The sequence below is a fragment of the Sorex fumeus genome, unplaced genomic scaffold (genome assembly GCF_029834395.1).
Source record: "Sorex fumeus unplaced genomic scaffold, SorFum_2.1 ptg000021l, whole genome shotgun sequence".
Taxonomy (NCBI): Eukaryota; Metazoa; Chordata; class Mammalia; order Eulipotyphla; family Soricidae; genus Sorex; species Sorex fumeus.
In genome coordinates this window covers 11167368-11192062 of record NW_026606078.1, presented here as the reverse complement: position 1 = coordinate 11192062, position 24695 = coordinate 11167368, and the positions used below count along the sequence as shown (strand labels likewise).

General features: G+C 45.3%; 2 gene segments (V, D, J or C); both read left to right on the top strand.

Moving 5' to 3' along the window:
* Positions 1-691: 691 nt before the first annotated feature.
* Positions 692-1258, top strand: LOC130022834 (immunoglobulin lambda variable 3-21-like). The segment is given in 2 exon segments: positions 692-737; positions 954-1258. Coding segments are annotated over 2 exon segments (351 nt in total).
* A 13999-nt stretch (positions 1259-15257) lies between these two features.
* Positions 15258-15827, top strand: LOC130022833 (immunoglobulin lambda variable 3-1-like). The segment is given in 2 exon segments: positions 15258-15303; positions 15520-15827. Coding segments are annotated over 2 exon segments (354 nt in total).
* The last annotated feature ends 8868 nt before the right edge of the window (positions 15828-24695 follow it).

Genomic DNA, 24695 nt, shown 5'->3' with positions numbered 1-24695 from the left:
TTTCTTCTTTGAGAAAGTTTCTGTTCATTTCATTGCCCCATTTTTGGATGGGGTTGGATGTTTTCTTCTTGTGGAGTTTAACCAGTATTTTGTATATCCTGGATATCAACCCCTTGTCAGATGTGTATTCGGTGAATATCCTTTCCCATTCTGTAGACTGTCTTTGTATTTTGGTCACTGTTTCTTTGGAGGTGCAGAAGCTTCTTAGTTTAAGATAGTCCCATTTATCTATCTCTGTTTTCACTTGCTCGGCCAGTGGCGTGGCATCTGAATAAAGGGTATTTTTATTATTGAGTGAAATTCCCCATAAGTGAAGAAAACCAACTATAAAAAATATTTTAATGTGAAATCCTTATAATTTAAGCCATTATTTCCTATCATTTATCAAACTATTTATTCTGAAAACACAATGTATCAATGCCCTAAACTACCTCCTAGACAGACAAAATTTCCATAACAGAGGAACAAAATAGTCAGAGAGATATCACTAAGCAGCAGGTCAGAAATGCTGGGCCAGCCCTTCCCTTTTCCTGTGTCCCTTGGGTCTGGGCCCTTTTCTGTAGACACAGAGCCCAAGCAGCAGCCCTGAGTCTGTCTTATTTGCATAGCCAGCAGTTCTCTCTCTCTCTGAGAGGATAAGAGGGGACTAGGACGAGTTCAGCCTCAGGTGCCAGGATTCCAGTCCCTCACCATGGTCTGGACCCCGCTCCTCTTAGGCCTCCTGGCTCACTGCACAGGTGATGTGTCCAGGCTCACACCAGCCCCAGGCCCACTGCTCTGGGACCGTCCTGGTCCTGAGTTTGAGCTCAATAAGGCACTGGGATAGGATTCCCATCACCCTGATGGAGGGAGGGTTTGGGAGGTGGGGTCCCACTGAATTACTACAGGTAATGAAGATTGGGATCTGGTAGACTGAGATTCCTCTTTTCCTGACCTCTCCTTCTCTCTTGCAGGTTCTGTATCTTCCTATGAGGTGAATCAGCCGCCCTCATTATCGGTGAGCTCGAGAGGGGAGGCCAAGATGACCTGTGCAGGAGACAATATTGGAAGCAAAACTGTTTCCTGGTACCAGCAGAAGCCAGGTCAGGCCCCTGTGCTGGTCATGGTTGAAAGCAACCGGCCCTCGGGGATCCCCGATCGCTTCTCTGGTTCCAACTCTGGCAACCTGGCCACCCTGACCATCACGGGAGTCCAGGCTGAGGATGAGGCCGACTATTACTGTGCAGCAGCTGGTTACACTGGGGACAGCTTACAGTGAGCACAGTGGCACAGACAGTGGGGAAGTGGGCTAAGAACCTCCTGCCCTGGCCTGGTGCTCACCCTCACTGTGCTCAGTAACAGGCCTGGGGGTCAGGCAAGTTCCCTGCTCTGATCATGATCTCGAATACGGGGTGCTTCTCTATGCTCCTGGATCTTCATTTGTCCTTCAAAAATTCAAAACCCTCGATATTGCTCTTATTACTTAGAGCAATAGTTCAGTGGGTAAGGCCCTTGCCTTGCATGCAGCAGGCCTAGTTTGATCTCTGCTTTCTATATGGTCCCCTGAGCCCCACCATGAGTGATCCCTGAGTGTAGAGTAGGAGTAAGTCCTGAGCATAGTCCAGTGGGGCCAAAAAATAAAATGAAATAAAATAAAAAACATTTTAAACCCTGAATGTTTTGAATTCTTCAATTCATTGTTTTTAGTTCCTCAACTTTTGTCAACACCTGCTGGTCCAGTATCCCTCCAGCTGTGTGTGGGGCAGCTGTAGTCCCTGCAATATAATGTCTTCACTTCCTCATCCCAGGTGTGTGAGGGGAATTCAGAGCTGCCAGACAGCCCTACCCTTTGAGTTTCCAGAGGGAAAAAAAGTGTTTTGTCTAAATAGGGACGAGAGCATTTGGTGGTCATGAACCATTTCCAGATGCCAGATGTCGGGCAACGGTGAATGAAGGACAGGGAAATGGAGAAACAGAAACTGGGAGCCAGACTGATTGTTAGACAGTTTATTTCTCTACTTTCTCCCACATAGTCTGAGCTCTCTTCTCACGGCACAGTCTTCTTCATAGTTTTGTTTGTAGTCCAAATCATCCTAGTTCCATCATCCTTGTTTCCTTGTAGTCTCTAAATCCAAAAGTCCCAAAGTTCCAATTCCCTTCCTGGTCTTCAACATCTCAGCATCCACTTTCTAATCTTCAACATCTAGTCCCCAACCTCTAGTCCTGAATTTTTTGTCCCCTCTTGTCCCTTACAGCATAGTAATAACAAAATCATGAAGGGTGGGGTTACACAAAGGTCGGGTTGAACATTATCATAACAACAAACAGAGGTAAAGCTACTATTTTAAGAGACTTACTCAAGGAAAATAACCTCAGCTGATGGTTCAGCACTCCAGATTACTATAGGAGATTCACTCAAGAGCAGGATTCCATCCAGGGTTACTGCTTTCTAGTTTCCTCAGCTAGTAATCTATTTAAACAATCATAGCACATTTAATTCTTATAAAATTTCTAGCAATGTCATTTTGCATGTACACAGTAAGAGATATAGTATGCTTAAAGGTTTGCTCTGCCTGGAAATATGTCACCATATATTCCAGACCACAATCCTCAGACCAGGTTAGTCATTCCTAACTCCAGTAGGGTCCTTATTCAGTTACTTATTTGGGGGGCATTGACAGAGTTTTGCATACATGCTCTTAACTTATAGTTAAGTATGATGGTGCTTGTCCTGACCCATTATGATGCCAAGGCTGCTCAGAGTTTGCCCTGGGTCCATCAAGTCCCTTTGTCAGGAATCTGCTCTTGGAGTGCGAGTAACAATTGAGGCTTAAGTCATGTTCATATGGATGCCCAGGAAAAAATATTATTTTGGAGTCAATTAATCCCCATGTTATAAAGTATAGCATAAATTATCTTCCAGTGTCTGTATGAAAAGGACATTGCTAAAATAAATTGCACAAGTGATATAAAGGGAAGAGAAAAGCAACATAGGATTATTAGTGCTTGATGGAATTGTGTGTGCCTCAGGGCACTGTTGTGGGAGATCTCAATAAGCTTTAAGTTCCATGTGGGAGCAGCAAGGACATCCCAATGTTATTCAACATTTCCCCATTTATTAACACATTTGACCTGTGTCATGCTTCTATCCCAGACAGCGGGTCTCATATGCCAGATCCCTGCAAAGATTTTCTTGTCAGTGGTAGACTAACCCCAACAGTGGCTAAGTAGAAGAGTAAGTTGGTTCCATAGGTGGTCTATGTGAGATGGGGAGAGAGGCATCAGCCTCTAGAAGGAAATCTCTCTCCCCTCTCTACTTACCTCATCACAGGGGAAACCTGGGAAAATTAGGACTCATGAAAGTCTGTGATGATCCCATGCATAACATGGACACTCATGTCCCACCAGCTTCACCAGGCACCCATCAAGCTGCACCTGGAGTCCACTTGTTTTGCTCATCCTGGTAGATGATCCTTGCCACCTGATTTCTTGGGGGAAATGTGGGCTCAGTGTGGAGCCAGGAATTGCCCTTTGCAGGAAAGAGAATCAGTCCTAATCTAACCCAGGTTTTGGGGTCTATCACCTTTCCCTTGCAGAAAAGAATTTTAGGAGGTGATAAAGAGTGAAGTCAAACAAGTTTATTGGGTTAATAAAGGGAGAGAAGGAGAGAGGAGGATGATAATTTATTCTTAAAAGAGATCACAAGCTTAAACAGAATAGCAAGTGTCAGTACAATCCCAAGCACAAATATAGGGATCATTTCCCCATAACAGGAAAATGAGCCAACGTGTTAGTCCACTTCTTATTAAGCAGGGAGATGTGGCAGCAAGTGTGTGTCTCCCTCTTCGAAGTTTGTTTACATAGTTTTCCCAAACTGCAACACTACCACCACCCCGTCTGTTGCAAGGGTGGTTGCGAAGGGAAAGAGCTGGGAGCAGTTGGTGGCCTTTTTCTGATATTCTTCTACTGAACTTGTACCAGAGGAAAGTCTCTCCTTTGGGGTTCAGCTACCTTCTCTTCTCTGGGATTCTTTGCATTTTCATCAAATTCTGGGAATTCTGCATCTTAGTGACTTTTTGGGTTCCTGAGATGAGTCCTTTGTGTTAAAAGTCTTCATTGCTTTGGGACTGGTTTAGATTTCAGACACGTTTTCCCAACATACATTACCAGGGACTCCTTGTCTTTGCCTCATGCAACAGATGGAAGGTTTGGTATATTACAGTCCTAGTTGGAAAATTTCAAAAGAACAACCTGGCAGAAAAGACCAAAGGGATCAGTGAGGGTGTGCCCTTTCTGTTTCTGTTTCCTCTCACTCCATCCAGCTTTTTATCCACCCTTTCATAAAGGTGGGCCCCAGCCACTGTCCCTATTTGACCTCCTGCAAGTTAACTTCATTCCCAGTCATCCAGCCGTTTGCCATCTGCTTTCTTGGTTCATGTGATATATACCAAGAAGACAGACAAAAATGTACTAGTTAGGGCTGGAGCAATAGCGTGACAGGTAGGGTGTTTGGCTTGCACGAGGCCAACCCAGGTTCAATTCTCAGCATTTCATATGGTTCCCTGAGCACTGCCAGGAGTAATTATTCAGTTAAGAGCCGGGAGTAACCCTGTGCATCACTGAGTGTGACCCGAAAAGCAAAAAATATATAAGAAGAAGAATATCCTAGTTAAATCAGTTACTTCTTTACCAAGAGTTCCCTTGTGTAAGATGATACATGTAAAAATTTGGGCAAGAAGTTAAATTATCTGTGATATTGTAAGAAACTTGAATACAAGGAGAAGAAGGGAAGGGCAGGATGGAGTAGGGGAAAGACTAGAAGAGGTGGAGAGAAGTGGGGGGAGAGTGGACAGGAGGTCATGGAATATGGATTTAAGGGAGGGAAGGAGGGGAAAGAAAGAGGAGGGATGAGGGAAGTGGGGAGGGACATGATACATGTGATAAAGCAGGAGGTACAGACTAACTCTAGCTGACTGAGAACCAGAAAGCCCAAAATCAATTGTTTCTGCCTTGACATCCTCTGGGACACTTCCCTGTGCTCCACACACTACAGTTTTCTATGTTTCTCTGCAACACTATAAACTTCTGTGTATGAGAGTAGGATGCAGAGCACCTACAACCAGGTGGACTCAGAAGGCCTTGCGGGATAAGCCAGAGGAAGTGTGAATTCCCACAGGACCCAAAAGAGAGCTCTGCAGTCAGCAAGCCCACGTGTCCACGGGTGAACATTGATACAATTGCAGCTTCAGCAGGACCACATGGTGTCCACAGCCTGGCTGAACCAGGGCTTGAAGATAACTGTCCTGTTCTTGTTCGAAGCAGATAGCTCATGAAATCAAACTTGAATTGATTCCTGGAAATAACAGCATGGACTAGTGACTGATGGTTATTTGGAGACTTTTGTTCAGATTCCCTTATGATTACTAGCCACTAAGAGATGGTCCATCAATCTCCGACTGTGTTCAGGGGGTGTCCATTCCTCTGACTGGAATCTGGTGCCAGCATCAAGAATGGGCACCTATGGGGTTCTTACCTACATGGCTAATTCCTTCTCAGGGGTCATATGGTCCAAATGGGCTAGGGGCGCCTTCAGAAAGAATTCCTACAGGGAGAGACCCAGGATGATCAAGTCTATCAGATCCCAGGCCACCCGCTGGGCTGTTCTTCTGAGGACACATTCTGAGCGGCTCCATGAGCTCTCAGCACAGGTATGAGGGAGGAGGCAACACGCAGAATCCTCTGGGAACTATCTCTCTTCCCTCCAGCACCAGTTGCTTTGATCCTGTACCCACCCAACCATATTAGTGCTCAAAACACCATCAATAGTCAGTCTGCTGATTAAGGTCCCAAACACATTGCACCCCTGGAGATGGTTGCCCTCTCCTGTGATGAAGCAACAGAGATGTTAAGGATGACGTTGGAGTCTCCCAAGATCAACAGCAGGCAGACATAGCCCTGCAGAAGAGAATCAGATAAACCCCACGTTAATTTTAGCCAATTTGTAGCCTGAGATGTGGGATGCTAGTAGGAGTGAGACACTGCTCCTTGACTGGAAAATGCTAATTGGGCAAGGACCAAGGTGATTTCATAAGAAGGGGAAGTGGAGTTTAGCTGTTTTCCTATGCTGGAATAGAAAAAGTGCAAATACTAGGAACAATTCCTATAATAAAATGTTAGCCAATGTTAGCATCAATTTCAAAGGACACTCAGAGAATATGTGGGCTTTTGGTGACATTGAAAGACAACAGAAAATGAGCCCTGGGATTGCATGCAGTCTCAGTGCTCTGGGACACTGCTGTGTTGTGTCAAGTAGCCTGTGACAGCTTTGACCACTCCATGTTCCATGGCCTGGGTGAGAGAAAGCACCAGCCTCCCGCCTCACAGATCTATCTGACAGCTTTGCATCAGGGCGCAGTATATGTCACGTCCATCTTATCTCCACTGATTATGCTCCTGGTTCTTCTCCCTGTACCCACCAACACTGGAGCTGACTGGTTCAGCTGAAAGGAGGTTACAGAGTCTGTGACACAAAGCCAAGTGGAAAAGGGATTGTGGGTTGTTTGGATCTTATGAGATCTGTTTACAACCAAAGGACCCAAAAGTGAGGAAGTGTCCTGTGATTCAGAGGAGACTCCACAGTACCTCAAATCAGCTCACAGTACTTTATACATCCATCTCTCCTCCAGGGACCCCAAGAAAAAGGGTGCCACAAAAGGTCTGATTTGTATTTCATGGAAAGAGCTTTTGAGATCTGAGTACACCAAGGTAGACAATGTCAACCACAGACAACGAGCTAGGGACTGGAGAGATAGTACAGTAGACAGGGGTTTTGTCTTGTAGCAGACAACCTGGGTTCATACCCAGGCTGTCAAGATGGTCTCCCAAGAACACCAGGAGTAATCACTGAGTCCAGAACCAAGAATAGCAATGTGTGGCCCCCAAACAAACAAAAATAAAGCAAAACAAACTATAACCAAATACAATTAAGCTGTCAAGAAATCTACTCCACACTTTGAGATGTCTGAATGAATTCATCAAAGGAGCAGAGATACTGACAATGATCCAAGTGCACACTGAGCTTTGGTGCCTAACATCAATGGTCCGAGCTGCACTTATTGAGCTAAAGGGAGTTTGAGTCTTGGTTTCCAGACTTTCCAGAGGAGAAAGTCTAAATTCTTCTAAGTCATCATGGACTTCTAAGAATCTCAGCACTGTAAAAAAACACAGTTCTTTTCATTCTTGTCACAAAAATCCTGACACTGAAGGGCATGTTAGTGCTGGAACATAATTCTCAGAAATATATCTGTCTCTACCTCCCTTTATGCTACATGTGACTTTCTAAACAGATCTGGGTGGGTCGAGGGGAAATAGCTGACACTGCTTGAAAGAGTGAGGCCCTAAGTATGGACCCTCCTGAGGTTTGGAATTACCTGCAGGAGAGAAGTTCCTCATCTGAACTCCTCCAGAGGGGGAGCAGCTAACTTGCATCCTGGAGTTTAGAGGACAGAAGCTGTTGTTTCCCAGAGGGGAATCGGAGGGACAGACTCTGGGGGCAACAGGGATCCAAGGTTTAGTCCATCACACTTCCTGAGTCTGCAGAGGCCTCACTGTGAAGGTCAGGCTCACCTGGGACACTGATAGAAGCTGGGCACAGTGCGTGACTCCCTATGAAAGACAAGGACCTCACGCATATTTGATAAGAAACGTTGATTCTTGGGTTTCAGGCATGTTCAGGTAACCTTGACCACTGCTCTTTAATGTCTCCTTCCCTTTTCTGTCCAACTCTGATCTGATTCAAAAAGACTCTGAATAGCCAGAAAGGAAGTTTCAGAGGGAGAGAGTGACTGGTTTCACGGTCATATTTCCTATCTTGTGTGTCTGTATTTCACAAACTCCAGCCAGCTGCCTCACCAAACATCTGATACATATCACATGTGAAGATTCCAAGGACAGAACACAGACCACTATGAAGAGGGGAAAGTCCTGGAAGGTGATTTTGATCACAGATATCAATGAGAAAGTTGATATTCTGAGTTAGAAGCAGCTCAGTTTAGCTGATTGCAATCTCTTCTCCCTTAAGGCACCTGCTTTGCATCCTGTGTGTGCTAAGATCTTCTTCTAACCAGAGGAGCAGTAAATTTGAAGCATGAGAGCAAACCATCTTTATTCCGCAGGGCAGAGAGGATATAAGAAGATGCTGTAGATCCCAAGAGTGCAATGGGCTCAAGCAGTGCTCTGGAGTGCATCTATCATAGCCTGGGCCCTTCTCCTGCTCCCTCCCCTTGCTGTCGGCACAGATGCTGCCCCAGAGTCTTAGCCCCACAGGCCTGCTCCAAACCCTGTGCTCCACACTGACACAGACTCATTGTGGGACCTCCTAGGCCAGAGGCCTTTCTGTTCAACCTTATCTCCTCACCTTTCTCTCAAGATGTCATGTCCTCCATTAAACTGACCCAGCATCTTCCAGGTCAGTGGGCCTCGTACAGACAGGCAAGATCACCTGATCCTGAGACAACCCGGAGAAAAGATATGCTATTCGCTGGTACCAGCAGAAGTTTGGCCAGGGTTCCTTTGCTGGTCATCTCTGGTGATAACAACCAGCTTTCAAGGATCCCGGAAAGCTTCTCTGACTCCAACTGAGCAACATGGCCAACCTGACCAAAGCGATGTCCCAGTAGAGCACAAGGCTGACTCTCATTGTAATGGGTGGAATACTCCAGTGGCAAAGCCCACAGTGACATGGGCAGATGGAAAGTGACACACAAATCTCTGTCCCACGCGAATCATAATCTCCTCCAACCCCATGAGGTTGTATTCAGAGCAGCAATTAGATCTGCCCAGAGACCTCTGGGTTTGACCCAGAGGTCCCTGGCTCCCAATTCCACATCATGGAACAGGCTTTATACAGGCATCATGAAGGGTGAATTTGGAATTGTAGGATGAAGCTGTCATGGTATTCACTGGAAGGGGTTGTTAGACAAAAGTGACTGGATTTCAGGATTCACTGTGTCTCTGTCATCCCATTATTCATTGATTTACTCCAGCGGGCACAAGTAACATCTCCTTTCGTCCCAGCTGTGAAATTTTAGCAGCCTCTCCTTACACATCCTTCCCAATGCTGCTTCTCCTTACACATCCTTCCCAAGGCTCTTTCAGGGTCAAGGGAATGAAACCCATTATTGCTACCGTTTTTCTGCATATCAAATATGCCACGGGTAGCTTGCCAGGCTCTGCCTTCAGGATTATTAGATGGAAATGCATGTCCAGTGTGGTAAAATATAAACTGGGGCATATTAGCATTTCAAGGTTGTTTTCAACATAAACTAATTTGATTGCTATACTAGAAGCAGTTATGAGCCCTCCCCGGGGCTTGGGGCTGGAAAAGACTATAGAGAAGAGGCAAACACAAGGCAAGGAAAAGATTAAATGACTACAACTCAATGGTCAGCCCAAACCTGAGGACTGAACAACCTCAGAAGATAATTTAACAAGAGCAAAGGACCTGAGAGAATCTCAGTAAAAAATATCACCAATGCTCAAAATTCCTTCCTTTCACAAACCTTGCCAATAACTCCTTTCTGTAGAAAGAGCTCTGGCCACGCAGCTTGGAAAGGCTCAAACCCCGTTTCCTGGAGGATTCAGGATGCGCCATTTTGGAGTCACTGCATCTGACTTAGAATGTGTCCTTCTCCTTAGGGGTTGGCCTTTCTCTGGAGAAGCCCATACTCTTCCTTGTTTTTACTCTCTTTTTCCTCCTCATTTGTGAGTGTGTCTCTGTGTGTGTTTGCATGTGTGTGTGTTGATTGGGTGTCACGCCCAGCAGGGCTCAGACCTTGTCCCTGGCTCTGCACACAGGGATCACTGCTGGTAGTGCCCTGGGGAACATGTATATAGTGTTAAGGATTGAATTCAGGTCATTTGCATGCAAGGCAAGTACCATAGCCTCTGTGCTATCTTTCCGGCCCATCCAAGTAAATATCTTTAAAGAAAACTAGTTTTCTTCACTCTTTTTCCTCTTCTTGAAGTTCTTTTCTTTGTGAATCAATGAAGCTCCTGGAGCACTGTGATAAGACTTGCCTGACTATCATTTTCCTGCAAAGATCAATTCCTAGTCTGAGGCTACAGTCCCTGAGCATTCAGATTGTGGGGATCAATTCCCATGCTGTGTAAAATGAGTGGACTTCAGACATAGCTTGATAGTTACATAGAAGGAAAGGTGAGACATGAGCGTCCATGCCATACAGATGCGATGAGCAGCTTTTATCTGTTCTGACTTTGTAGGTTTCTCCTTAGATGGTTGCAAGGGGTTAAGCAGAGGGCCAGAAAAGCTTTTTTCTCCAGTCTGCTCCCTTCCTCCCCACTCCACCTAAGGCACCTGCAGTAATGTTCAGTGAATTTCAATCACTGCAAAAAAGCTCAGCAAGCATTCTCATTTTCACACTTTGCAGAAGGAGAAGCTGAGGCATGTGGGATGATTGCAGAAAAGCGATCTGCACTCCAACACTGTCCAGAATAGCCAGAATCTGGAAGTACCCCTGTGCCCAAGATCAGATGAGTGAATAAGGAAACTATTGTACAGCAGATATGCCACTGGCCCCCGTACATGCCAGGTTATTTCATTTGGGGCAATCCAGAGCGGGGTTGGTGAGTTTCACCACCCATACTTAGAGAAGCAGCCCAGGCAGTGAAAACCCTCCAGAACAAAAAGCCACCATCTCCACAGGCTCCATGAGCCTTATCCTTGAGTGAACCCTTCTCTTGAAATGGATGGTGACTTCCTTGTAGAATGGTGAGATCCTGGTAGTGAATCCATAATACAGCTCATGCAGGATCCTGAGGTCTTGAGTTTGAATGCCCTGTTTGCTTAGTGCTTCGATGACCGCTTCAGTCTCAACAAAATCAAAGGCCTTTTTTAAGTCAATGACAGAGCGGCATCTTGAACTCCTGAGAAACCTCAATGAGCTTGGTTATTGTGTGGACATGGTCAGTCGTGATGAATCCTTTTCAGCACCCAGATTGCTCGTATGGTTGTCCTTCATCCAGTGTTCTGCCATTCCTATTCAGGATAACTCCACTTATCACCTTGTAGACGATGGACAACAGGCAGACTAGGCAATAGTTGCCAATGTCATGGATGTCTCCCTTCTTGTACAGTAGTACAGTCCTGCAGGTTTTCCATTGGGACGGAACCTTGCCATTCAGAGAGGTAGCGTGCGAAGAGCCAAGCCAGTATATTGTTGAGTACTGATGGCAGGTTCTTCAGGTATTCGGATCTGACATTGTCTGGGCAGAGTGCTGTTTGCTTCTTTACCAATGAAATGACATGTCGGATTTCAGAAGGGCGAATGTTGGGAACAACATATCCATCCTGCGGAATTTGGTATGTGGGCAAAAGTACGTGGCTTTCGAAGAGATCCGAGTGGACGTCATGTATAATCTTCTCCATTGCCTTTCTGGAAGATGTGATAGATCCATCAGGACGTCGGAGGGCAGTCATCTTAGTCTGGTAGTTGGCGAAGGACAGGTGGGCGTTGCAAATGCTTTTCCTGGCTTCTGCTGCATCAGCCAGCACTGCTGCTGAAGGATTGTGAACAACATCATAAAAATTAAATAAAAATTTTAAGTAAAAAAGATTAGAAAGAAACTGATGCATCTACATAATGGGACACTACATGACTGTTAAAAAAAATAAAGCCATAATATTTGCTGAGACATGGATAGATATGGAGAGTGTTATACAGAGTTAATGAGTCAATGGACACAGGCAAACATACAATGATGACACTCATTTGGGGATATAAAAAGTCAAAAATAACAACACAATGTGTGGATAGTACCCAAAGACTAGAAATAAGAGCCAGAGGAAATAGCTCATGGAAAAAAGCATGCCAGAAAAAGGGAGGGGAGTGAAGTTAGGACAGGGAAGAGCCCACTTTGACAATGATAGTTGGAAATGATCATTCTGAACAAAAACTAAGTGCTGAAAGAAGAGAAAGAGAAATGCACAGTACCTTTTCAGTAAGAGTATTGCAAACTACGGTGCCTAAGCCTAATGAGATAGACAGAAAAACAGAGAGAAAGTGTCTGGCATAGAACAGCTTTGGAGGAAAGGTGGAGGAGGCGTGCAGGAGGGAAACTGGGGACATTGGTGGTGGAAACACGCACTGATAAAAGGATGGGTGTTGGAACATTGTATGACTGAAACTCAATCATGAATGGTTTTGTAACTATATATCTCACTGCATGTTATAAAGAAATGTGTTTCATCCTCAGCAGTGCTACAGTTGCATTTGAACCATTATTCATCTATTATGTGAGAATACCTTCATGCTGTAGCACTGTAGCACTGTTCTCCAGTTGTTCATCGATTTACTCGCACAGGCACCAGTAACATCTCCATTGTGAGTCTTGTGATTACTGTGTTTGGCATATGAATACATCACGGGTAGGTTGTCAGGCTTTTCTGTGTGGGGAAGATACTCTCAGTAGCTTGCTGGTTTCTCCGAGAGGGGCGGAGGAATTGAACCCAGGTTGGCCGGGGCGCCTGAGTGCAAGGCAAACGCCTTACCGCTGTGATATCTATCGACCACTCATGCCTATCATATGAAAATTAGAAAGCTTCAGTTCCAAATGTGAAAACCATCCAAACTCAATGGCCTGTCCATGATAGACATAACCCTACTCTGGGGCCTGAGCAGTGGGTCATCGAATCAACCTCCAATTCAATTCAATAAGTATCCTTAATCACGATCACAATCACGATCATCCTGTTGTTCGTCAATTGCCTCAAGCAGGCACCAGTAACGTCTCCTTCGCCCTAGCCTTGAGATTTTAAAAAGTGCCACATTCTAGGCTCTTTCAGGGTCAGGAGAATGAGACCCATCATTGTTACTGGTTTTTGGCATATTGGGTACGCCACGCGGAGTTTGCCAGACTCTGCCATGTGGGCAGGTTACATTCGGTAGCCTGCCAGGTTGTCCAAAGAATGAGATAATAAGATGTCGCGCAGCCGTGAATGCAGCCCCATGCTTCTGGGAGCTGGGTTTTATAGTCTCTGGGTCTTGGCCATTGATAGGATTACATGGTGCTGGGGGTCAGTTGGTGGGTGTGACCCCTGCCTATTGGAAGGTGGAGGATCTGGGTGGAGGATGCTCAGTCCCGATCCTAGCAGGCTTGGAAATCTCAGTCCCGGGACCAGCATGCCTTTGTTCCTCTGCCGGTACCTTCATGTGTGTGGAGAGTTCCAGCACAGCATCATGGAAAAAACATGATCTCAATTCTACTGTGGACAGTATGATTCTGAATCTAGGAAGTGGCACGGATCCCTCATTTCCGGGCAGTGCCCGTGGATCCTGGCAGAGCAGGAGGTCGCTGGCAAAGGCAGTAGTAGAACTGCGCCCTGGAGAGTGGCAGGCAGGAGAGGGTACGCTCAGTGCGGGGCCAGACCGCACCTCTCCCTTTCCAGAGCACCATGGTCCAAGGCTCCGAGATTAAAGCCAGCCCTGGAGAATTCAGCAGGAAAGCAACTGCAAAAAATGCCACCGTTCAGCAATCTCTGACTGCGCAGTAATTTCTCCCGGAGACAGATGCCCCCTAAGGAACGAAAGCGGAAAACCAAGCCAATGGACAGCCACAAGCAAGAGCAAAAGAGAGCAGAACTGCGAGCCCCTCTCCCCTCGCGACGCCTGGGCCACAACTTCAGAACATCTTGCACATCTTAATAATTTTGTCAATTTCCCTTAACTGAGACTATGAAACCCAGGATCCACAGAGAAGATGCTCACTCCTCCTCCCTGGATGCTCCCAGTAGATATTGACTCAGCCCCTGAGCCCTGTGATCTGAATCTCCCCTGACTTTCTTTCTGCTAGGACTTCTCACTCCCTCCCACTTCACAGATTAACCAAGAGAGGGCAGCAGAGAATCATGGAGTCCAAAGGAGCTGGGGTGGGTCACAGCAAAGGCTTGTCTAACTAAGTAGAATGTAAATGTCCAGGGTGCTAGTGTTTAGTAATCAACCTCATACCTAAGGAAAAGGTATTTATTTTCCTACCACCTAACAGTGATGAGCATATTTTTCTCTTTCTTTGTCTTTCTTTCTTTCTTTCTTTCTTTCTATCTTTCTTTCTTTCTTTCTTTCTTACTTTCTCTTCCTTCCTTCCCTTGTTCCCTCCTTCCTTCCTTCCCTCCCTCCCTCCCTCCCTCCTTCCCTCCTTCCTTCCTTCCTTCCTTCCTTCCTTCCTTCCTTCCTTCCTTCCTTCCTTCCTTCCTTCCTTGCTACTTTTCTTTGACTCCTTTTGAATCTGAACTTTGTTGTGTGGCAAATGGCAGGGCCTGTGGTATGAATAGGGTTGGGGTATCATGGGGAACTGGGGAAACTGTAATGCATTCTAAGGAGGTCCTGGGGGAACTGTGATGCTGATCAAACCTTGTGGTATCAGAGATTACTCAGCCACTGGAAGGGTGCTGTGGGGAATCCAGAGCTCTCCTCAGTTATTCTGGGTCCAGAAGCACATAGTGCTGGGAATCTAAGCAGTATTGTTTTCAAGCAGGGCACCTAGGATACGAAATCTGTGTGTGTGTGTGTGTGTGTGTGTGTGTGTGTGTGTGTGTGTGCGCGCACACGCGTGCGCACCATACCTGGCGATACTCAGGAATTCTGACTCTGCACGCTTGGACAATATGTGGTGACAGGGATCAAACTGGGCAGGTCCTGCACATGGAGTAACACGGCTCACTGTATTATCTCTCAAGCCACAGGATCTGAAATATTTTTGGTCCAGAGAATACTATCTAGTCAGTTTAACATTTTAATGTCCGTTAGTATCTAGTAACAAGAAGGATTCTCTATCCTTTACTTGAATTAAGGAATAAAGTTATTTTTATTATTGTATGAATGTCCCCAAAAGTGAAGGAAACCAACTATAAAATATATTTTAATGTAAAATCTTGTAATTTAAGCCAATATTTCATATCATTTATCAAATTATTTATTCTTAAAACACAATGTGTCAAAGCCCTAAAATAGCTCCTAAACAGACAAAATTCCCATAACAAAGACAAAATAGTCAGGGAGATATCACTAAGCAGCAGGTGGGGGCTGCTGGGTCAGCCCTCCCCCTTCCTGTGTCCCTTGGGTCTGGGCCCTTTTCTGCAGCCATGACAGCCAGCAGTACCACTTAGCCTGGCTGATTTGCATAGCCAGCAGCTCTCTGCCTGAGGGGATAAGAGGGAACCAGGAGGACTTCAGCCTCAGTTGCCAGAATCCCAGTCCCTCATCATGACCTGGGCCCCGCTCCTCCTGGGCCTCCTGGCTCACTGCACAGGTGAGGGGTCCAGGCTCACAGCAGCCCCAAGCCCAGTGCTCTGGGACCATCCTGGTCCTGAGTTTGAGCTCAGTAGGGCACTGGGATAGGATTCCCATCACCCTGATGGAGATAGGGGGTGGGGGGTAGGGTCCCACTGAATTACTACAGGTTATGAAAATTGGGATCTGGTAGACTGAGATTCCTCTTTTCCTGACCTCTCCTTCTCTCTAGCAGGTTCTGTATCTTCCTATGAGGTGAATCAGCCGCCCTCAGTCTCTGTGAGCCCAAGAGGGGAGGCCAAGATGACCTGTGCAGGAGACAATATTGGAGGCAAAATTGTTTCCTGGTACCAGCAGAAGCCAGGCCAGGCCCCAGTGCTGGTCATCTACAGTGATAACAAGCGGCCCTCAGGGATTCCTGACCAGTTCTCTGGCCACAAGTCTGGCAACCTGGCCACCCTGACCATCACGGGAGTCCAGACTGAGGATGAGGCTGACTATTACTGTTTAGCAGCTGTTAGCATTGGGAGCAGCTGGCAGTGAGCACAGTGGCACAGACTCTGGGGAAGTGGGGTAAGAACCTCCTGTTCTGTCCTGGTGATCACCCTCACTGTGCTCAGTAACTGAGGCTTGGGGGGACAGGCAACTTCCATGCTCTGATCATGATCTCAAACAAGAGGTGGTTCTCTATGCTCCTGGATCTTCATTTATCCTTTAAGAACACAAAACTCTCGAGGACTAGAGCCATAACAGGAAGTAAGGCCCTTGCCTGGCATGCAGCAAGCCTAGTTTGATCTCTAACTACCATATGGTCCCCTGAGCCACACCATGAGTGATCCCTGAGTGTAGAATAGGAGTAAGTCCTGAGCATAACAAAGTGAGGCCCCCAAAATAAATGAAATAAAAAATAAAACTTTTAAACCCTGGATGTTTTGAATTCTTCAATGTTTAATGTTCCTCAACTTTTGTGAACACCTGCTGGTCTGGAGTCCCTCCAGCTGTGTGTAGGGCAGCTTCAGCCCCTGCCGAGGTAGTGTCTTCACTTCCTCATCCCACATGTGTGAGGGGAATTCAGACACCAGAAGGACAATCTCTGACTCTGAGTGGCCTCTGACTTATGGTGGCCTTCATGTAATCCCTTTCCTCTTGTCCTTTGATGAGACTGCAGGTCTTTCAGTGTTAGAGAAGTACTCCTTGGAAGGAGAAGCACGAGATACCATCACGGGCTCAGTTATTAGAACTGAGATTTATGATACCTGGATTTTTGTATGTTGCTGAGAATTTTTATCAGAAGTTTGTGAAACTTCCATGTCACTCTCTTCTGTATATGGATAGGAAACAAATGTCACCATGACTTGATACTCAACTTGAATGATTGTTCTTATACATTTAACCTCCTGAACCAAACATCCCCACTGTCTTTTTGTCCCTCTTCTATGTGAGGGACAAAAAGGGGAAAAATCTTTTTCACATATCAGTGAGGCGCTTACTATGGACAGAAGTTAGTGTTTCCCTGAGGAGATTCAGAGGGACAGAACCCGGGGACAACAGGTATTTCATTTTGGTTTGCCATACTTCCTGTGGCTGAGCAGGCCTCACACTGAAGGTCAGGCTAGCCTGGGACACTGATAGAAGCCAAGCACAGAGCGTGACTTACCTGTGAAAGACAAGGGTCTCACACTTGTTTGAAAAGAAATGCTGGTTTCAGCCTCTCGGGCATGTTCAGGGATGCCTTGACCTCTGCTCTTTAACCTCTCCTTCCCTCTTTCAGACCAGCTCTGATCTCCATCAAAAAGTCTCTGGATAGCTAGAAAAGAAGTGACAAATGAGAGTGTGACTGGTTTCATGGTCGCATTTCCTGTACCACGTGTCTCTGTATACCACAGACTCCAGCCAGTTGCCTCACCAAACACCTAGTACACTGCACAGGTTAGGATGCCCTGGAAAGAACACAGGCCAGCATGAAGGGGAAAAGCCCTGGAAGCTGATTATGGTCGTAGACATCAAAGAGAAGGTTGATATTCTGAATGAGAAGCAGCTTAGTTTAAGTGATTGCAATCCATTTTCCCTTAAGGCACCTGATTTTCATCCTGTGTGTGCTAAGATCTTCTTCTAACCAGAGGAGCAGTACATTTGCATGAAGAGCAAACCATTTTTAATCAAAAGGACCAGAGAGGATAGAAGATGTTGTAGATCCCAACAGTGTAGTGGGATCAAGCAGCGCTCTGGATAGGATACATCAAGGCCCAGCCCCTTTACCTGCTCCCTCTCCTTGCTGTCTGCACAGGTGGCCCCTCAAAGGATCAGCCCAACAGGCCTGCCGCAAACACTGAGCTGCACACTGACACAGACTCACTGTGGAACCTCCTGGGGCCTGTCCTTTCTTGTTCAACTCTGTATCATCTCCTTTCTCTCAAGGCTCTATGGCCTCCTTTAATCTGACCCAGTCATTTTCCACATCAGTGGACCTGGTACTGACAGTCAAGCTCACCTGCTCCTAAGACAACCCAGAGATGAGAAACACTACTCATTGGTATCAGCAAAAGCTTGGCCAGGTCCCTGTGCTGGTCATCTCTGGTGATAACAACCAGTCCTCTAGGATCCCTGACGCTTCTCTGGCTCTAAATGAGGAATGTGGCCACCCTTATGACCAGAGATACCATGGATGAGCAAGAGGCTGACTTTCACTGTAATGGGTGGAATACTCCAGTGGCAAAACCCACAGTGACATGTGCAGATGGAAAGTGATACACAAATCCCTGTCCCAACTGAATCATACTCCCATCCAAACCCATGAGCTTGTAGTCAGAGCTGCAAACACATCTGACCCAGAGAGATCTGAGGTCCCCATCCCAAATTATGGAACAGGCTCTATACAGGCATCACGAAGGGTGAATTTGGGATTGTAGGATGAAGCTGTCATGGTGTCGCTTGGGAGGGGGTGTTAAGCAAACATGAGCAGACTTCAGCATTACTAGAGGGAAATGCGTGTCCAGTGAGTGAAAAGATAACCTGAGGCATATTAGCATTTCAAGGTTGTTTTCACGCACATACTTATTTGCGAGCTATACTAGAAGCAGTTATGAGCCTTCCCGGGATGTGGGACAGGGAAAAAGACTACAGAAAGGAGGAAAATGCAAGGCAAGGAGATGATTAAGTGACCAGAACTCAATATTCAGCCCAAACCTTAGGACTGAGCAACCTCAGAACATAACTTAATAAGAGTAAAGGACTTGAGAGACTCTCAACAAAAAAGTCACCAGTGCGCAAAATCCTTTACCTTGACAAACCTTGCCAATGACTCCTTTCTACACAGAGAGCTCCAAGCTGAGCAGCTTAGAGAGGTATAAACCCTGCTTCCTGGAGGATTCAGGACACGCTATTCTGGAGTGACTGAATCCAACTAAGAGTGTCCCTTCCCTTGGGCGTTTGCCTTTGTCTGGAGAAGCCCTTATTCTTCCTTGCTTTTAATATATTTTCCCTCCTCATTTGTGTGTGTGTCCTTGTGTGTGTGTGTTTGTGTGGGTGTGTTGTTTGGGAGTCACACCTAGCAGTGTTCAAGACTTGCTCCTGGCTCTGCACACAGGGATCACTCCTGGCAGGGCCCGGGTAACTCTATGTGGTTGCAAAGATTGAACTCAGGTTAGTTGCACGCAAGTCAAGCACTGTAGTCTCTATACTATATATCCGGTCCCTCCAAGTAATTATTTTTAAATAAAACTATTTTGCTTGACTCTTTCACCTCTTCTTGAAATTATTTTCTTTGGGAAATTATGATGCTCCTGGAGTATTATGCTGAGACTTGCCTCACTATGCTTTTTTGCAAAGATCAATTTCTCACTCCACACTGAGGCTATGACTCACTGAGCATTCAGATTGTGGGGACCAATTGTCATGCTGTGCAGAATGAGTGGACTTTACGCATAGCTTGCTGGCTGTATAATAGTGCCAGTGGGACATGAACATCCATGGCATATAGATGCTAGGAACAGATTTTATCTGTTCTGACTATCTAGGTTTTACCTGAGTGACTGAGGAGAGTTGAGCAAAGAGACAGAAAAACTTTTTTCTCCAAGCTACCCCCTTCCTCCCCAATCCACCCAAGGCACATGCAATAAGGTTCAGTATACTTTATTTATTGCACAGTAGCCTAACATTCTCATTTTCACCTTACAGAAGGGGTAGCTGAGGCATGATAGTGAGTGCAGAAAAGCATTCTGCATCCAGAATAGCCAGAATCTGGATACAACCCCATGCCCAAAATCAGACGAGTGCATAAGGAAACTATTGTACAGCGAAGATGCCAGTGGCCTTCATGCCAGGCTGTCTCATCCGGGGCGATCTGGAACAGGGCTGATGAGTTTCACCCCCAAAAAAGCCCTAGCAGTCAAAAATCTCCAGAACTCAACGCCACCATCTCCACTTGCTCCATGAGCCTCATTCTTAAGTGAATCTGCTGGAAAACACATGTTGAGGTACTTGTGACTGAAATCTCCAAGTTTGCCTGCATTCCGGAATGTGTGACCAACCTCCATTGCCCTGGGCTTCAGTATATGGCAGTCACACCTACAAAATGTCTCTGGCTCCATTTAATCTCATTCACGTCCATGATCCAGAGACTTTCAAATAAATTTCAGAAGAGGAAGAGAGCAACAGATGCAGAAATGCCTTTGGACCTCAAAGTCAACATTCAGTTAAAAATTTAATGATCCCCATATCTCCTGCCCCTGTGCCTGGCTGTCCTTGCCGGGCCCCCTCTGAGGGGGGCTGATTGAGTTTCCTTCCCTGCCCTGAACAGAGCTCCGGCAGCTGAAGACCTCCAGAACCAGCCACCACCATACTGAGACCACTCTCCACACGCATGAAGGTACTGTCAGGGGAACAAAGGCATGCAGGTTGTTGGGCTGAGATCTCCAAGCCTGCCCGGATCAGACTCGGGATGAGCATCCTCCATCCAGATCCTCCATATTCCAGTAGGCAGGGGTCACACTCACCATCTGACCCCCAGCGCCGTGTAATCCATCAACGGCCAAGATCCAGAGACTATAAAACCCAGCTCCCTGAAGAGAATAGTGCAGAGTTTCCTGCCCCCATGCGTGGCTGTCCTCTCAGGCCATGCCACATCTTATTATCTCATTCTTACTTTGGACAACCTGGCAGGTTACCGAATGTTACCTGCCCACATGGCAGAGTCTGGCAAACTCCCCATGGTGTACCCAACATGCCAAATACCAGTAACAATGATGGGTCTCATTCCCCTAACCCTGAAAGAGCCTTGAATATGGCACTTCTTAAAATCTCAGGGCTAGGACGAAAGAGACATTACTGGGGCCTGCTCGAGGCAATCAACGAACAACAGGATGATCGTGATCGTATCAAACTACTGAAAATCTTAGAAATTCTGCACATATCATATTCTCTACAAGGGCTAAATGACTCCAGGGTGATAAAACAATCTTCTCACACATTCATTTAAGGAAAATTTTGGATCACCTTTAGAGAATTAATCATAATAGGCAATACAAAGGAAATTATTATGTTCTGCTTTGGGGAACAGGGTGGAATAATTTGAAATATTGTGGTGGAAAGGTTTAATGTTGGTGGGATTGGTGTGAGAATATTGAATGTAATCAATTATTGCAATCAACGTTATAAAATAAAATAAAATTTAAAAAAATAAAAGGAAACTATGGTGCATCTATATAGTGGAACACTACATGGCTGTTAGGGAGAATGAGGTTATAAAATTTGCTTCCACATCGATAGACATGGAGAGTATTATGCTGAGATAATGATTCAATGGAAATGGACAAACACACAATGATGGCACTCATTTGGGAATATAAAAACCAAAACCGACCACACAGTGTGATTAATACCAAAAGACATAGAAACAAGGGCCAGTAAGAATGGCTTATGGGAAGAAGCATGCCACAAAAAGGGAGGGGAGTGAAGTTAGGAGAGAGAAGGGACCACTTTGACAATGATAGTTGGAAATGATCACTCTGAACAAAAACTGAGTGCTGAAAGGAGATAAAGTGATATGCATGATACCCTTTCAGTAACAGTATAGAAGCAGCTCACCATCCCCGAGTCTCTTCTTCTTCATCCCCAACACTGTGCCCGGTCTTCTTCCTCCCCTAGGTCAGTAATTACTCAAATCTGGGACTTGGCTTTCTCTGCCCCAGAGTCTGTGCCCCAGAGTCCTCTAGGAACCTGGGATGCTCACCATCCCTGAGCCTCTTCCTGTTCATCCCCAATGCTGTGCCCGGTCTTTTTCCTCTCCCAGGTTGTACCCCCCCCCACACACACACACCAGGTACCTATAGGGGGCGTGGGCTCTTCAGAATTGTCTGTGACCTCTGTAGAAGTGGGTGTGGCCTAATTATTTGCTGGCCAATGCTCACACAGCTGCAGGTAGTTTACACATAACCAGCAATCTTGTGTAACATCTCAGTCTGCATACCTCCACACCAACATGAAGAGACAATGCAAAACTCCACCAGGAGGGGAGGATGATGAAAAGAGTCCTGAATCCTCAGTAAGTGCTATTCACCTAAGGGACCTCTCTGAAAAAGAATTCAGATATGAAGTAATGAAGATGTTCAATCAACTCAATGAAACAGTGAGACAGATATCCAGTAAATTAAAGGAGGACATGAGAGAAACAATCAAGAAAATCCAGGAAGAAATGAGAGCAGAAATTGGAAAGCTATGCACAGAAATGTCACGAATAAAAGATTCCATAGATGAAATAAAAAACTCAGTCTGTGACCTCAACAGTAGAATGGCCACAGCTGAAAACAGAATCAGTGAGCTGGAAGATCAGCTGCATGAAGCCTGCAGGCAAGAACAAACAATGGCAAAAGACCTCAAAATAGCTCTAGAGCGAATCAGAGTCCTAGGAGATAATTCCAAGAGGAACAACATTAGAATCACTGGAGTACCAGAAGGCCGGGGAAACAAGCCACGGTTAAACAATCATTTCTGAAAAGTTCCCAGAGCTGGACAATGCAGACATTCATATTCAAGGAGCCCAAAGGGTGCCAGCTGAAAGAGACCCTAACAAAAACACTCCAATACATATCACAGTTAGAATGATGGATATAGCAAGCAGCAGGGACAAAAAAGGAAATCCTTTGAGAACCCCTTATATTCAAAGCAGACTTCTCAGAGGAAACCCTCCAAGCCCGAAGGCAATGGTGGGAGACAGTGAAAAAACGCACTGTAATGAACGCTTCAAAAAGAATACTCTATCTAGCTAAACTCTCACAAACTTGAAGGAATGGTACACTATTTTGTGGAAAAACAGAAGCTCAGGAATTTCATACACTCAAAACCAAACCTAAAAGAAGGGCTAAAGGGGCTACTATAAGACAAGACAAACCCTACAAGCACAAGAGACTCTTACAGAAAGATGACACAAAACCCCATAACAATAATCTCTCTCAACGTCAATGGTCTAAATGCACCAATTAAGAGACACATAGTGGCAAAATGGATTCAGAGACAGAACCCAAAATTGTGCTGCCTACAAGAAACTCACCTGAACAGTCATAGCAAACACAAACTCAAAGTTAAAGGATGGAAAACAATCCTGCAAGCAAACAGCTTCCTCAAAAAAACTGTGGTGGCCATATTAGTATCAGACAACATAAATTTCAGGTTGAAAAAAATTAGAAGGGACAGCGAAGGCCATTTTCTATTCATCAAGGGATATGTACAACAGAAAGATATCACACTCTTAAATGTGTAAGCACCTAATGGGGGAACAGCTAAAAATTGAAAACAACTGCTAACAGATTTTAAGAAGGACATTGCTAGCAACAGAATAGTAGCCAGAGAATTCGACATTGCCTTATCACCTCTGGATAGATCAATAAGAACAAAACTCAGCAAGGAAACATTAGCTTTGAAGGAAGAAATAGAAGAAGGAGGGCTTATAGACCTATACAGGGTGTTACATCCCCAAAAGAAAGAATACACATTCTTCTCCAGTGTATACGGAACATTTTCCAAAATAGACCATGTGCTAGGCCACAAAACATACCTCAATAGAATCAGGAAGATAGAAATAATATCAAAAATCTTTTTAGACCACGATGCACTGAAGATAGAAGTGAATCACACACAGACACGGAGAACCAAATCAAACGCCTGGAAATTAAACAACTCAATGTTGAACAATGAGTGGGTCAGGAATATTTAAAAGAAGAAATCAAAAGATACCTGGAAACAAATGAGAATGAAGACACGAGCTACCAGAACCTATCGGATGCAGCTAAAGCCATGTTAAGGGGAAAATTTATAGCTATGCAAGCATTTCTCAGAAAGGAAGAAAGGGCCCACATAAACAACTTGACTTCACAGCTCAAGATCTTTGAAAGGGACCAACAACAAAAAAAAGCCAAAACCAAGCAGAAGAAAGGAGATCATAAAACTTAGAGCAGAAATCAATGATATGGAAACCCAAAAAACATCCGAAAGAACAAGCACGAAACCTATTCCCACCTGGGTTGGCCCAGCACCAGTAACCTAGAGCAGGGACCGGACGCATTTCTGTCAAAAGCCTCTGGGTTTTGAGATTTGTTTCTGAGTCTCTGGGATCATGGCCATTGAGCAGTTCAATCAGGAATCAGAGAGGCCATGCCTCCAATTATATAGCTGAGCCAGAGGTGGTTTGTGGGTGTGTTTCCCACATACCTAACTTTTGGCAGTTTACTTCCTTGGTAAACTTTGCCCCAAGTTTTCCGGGTCTGGCCAAAGGCACAGCAGCAATTTTGGGGTATCTGGAAGTCTGAAAGCGCCATCAGGATGCTGATGCACTCACCTCACAGGTACAGATTGACCTGCTGGCGGTACCATACCTCCATGACTTCATCTTTTCTAACAGCTGTATAGTATTCCAATGTGTAGATGTACAAAAGCTTCTTTAAACAGACATCTGATCTCGGGAACTCAGGATTTTTCCAGATTTTTTTCCATTGTAAACAATGCTTCAAAGAACATTTCTACTGTGCTTTTTTGCATCTCAATGATATATTCGCAGAAGTGGTATTTCGGTTCACTTGGGAACTCTATTTCTAATTTTTTGAGAAACGTCCATACTGTTTTCCAAAAGGACTGAACCAGTCGGAATTCCCACAAGCAGTTCTGAAGGAGAGTCCCTTCTCCCACATGCACGCCAACACCAGTTGCTTTTGTTCTTTTGGATGTAGTCGAGTCTCTGTGATACCCACTCTTGAATGGTTCTCCCTAATCATTTAACATCCCGCTCTATCTTTTATTCACTCTTCTTTTTGAAGGACAAAAAGGGGAAAAATCTTTTTCCCATATTAGACCAACTTACTGTATTTGATCTTCTCATACATTTTTCTTTAGTTTAGATTCTTTTATTTTGAGACCATACCC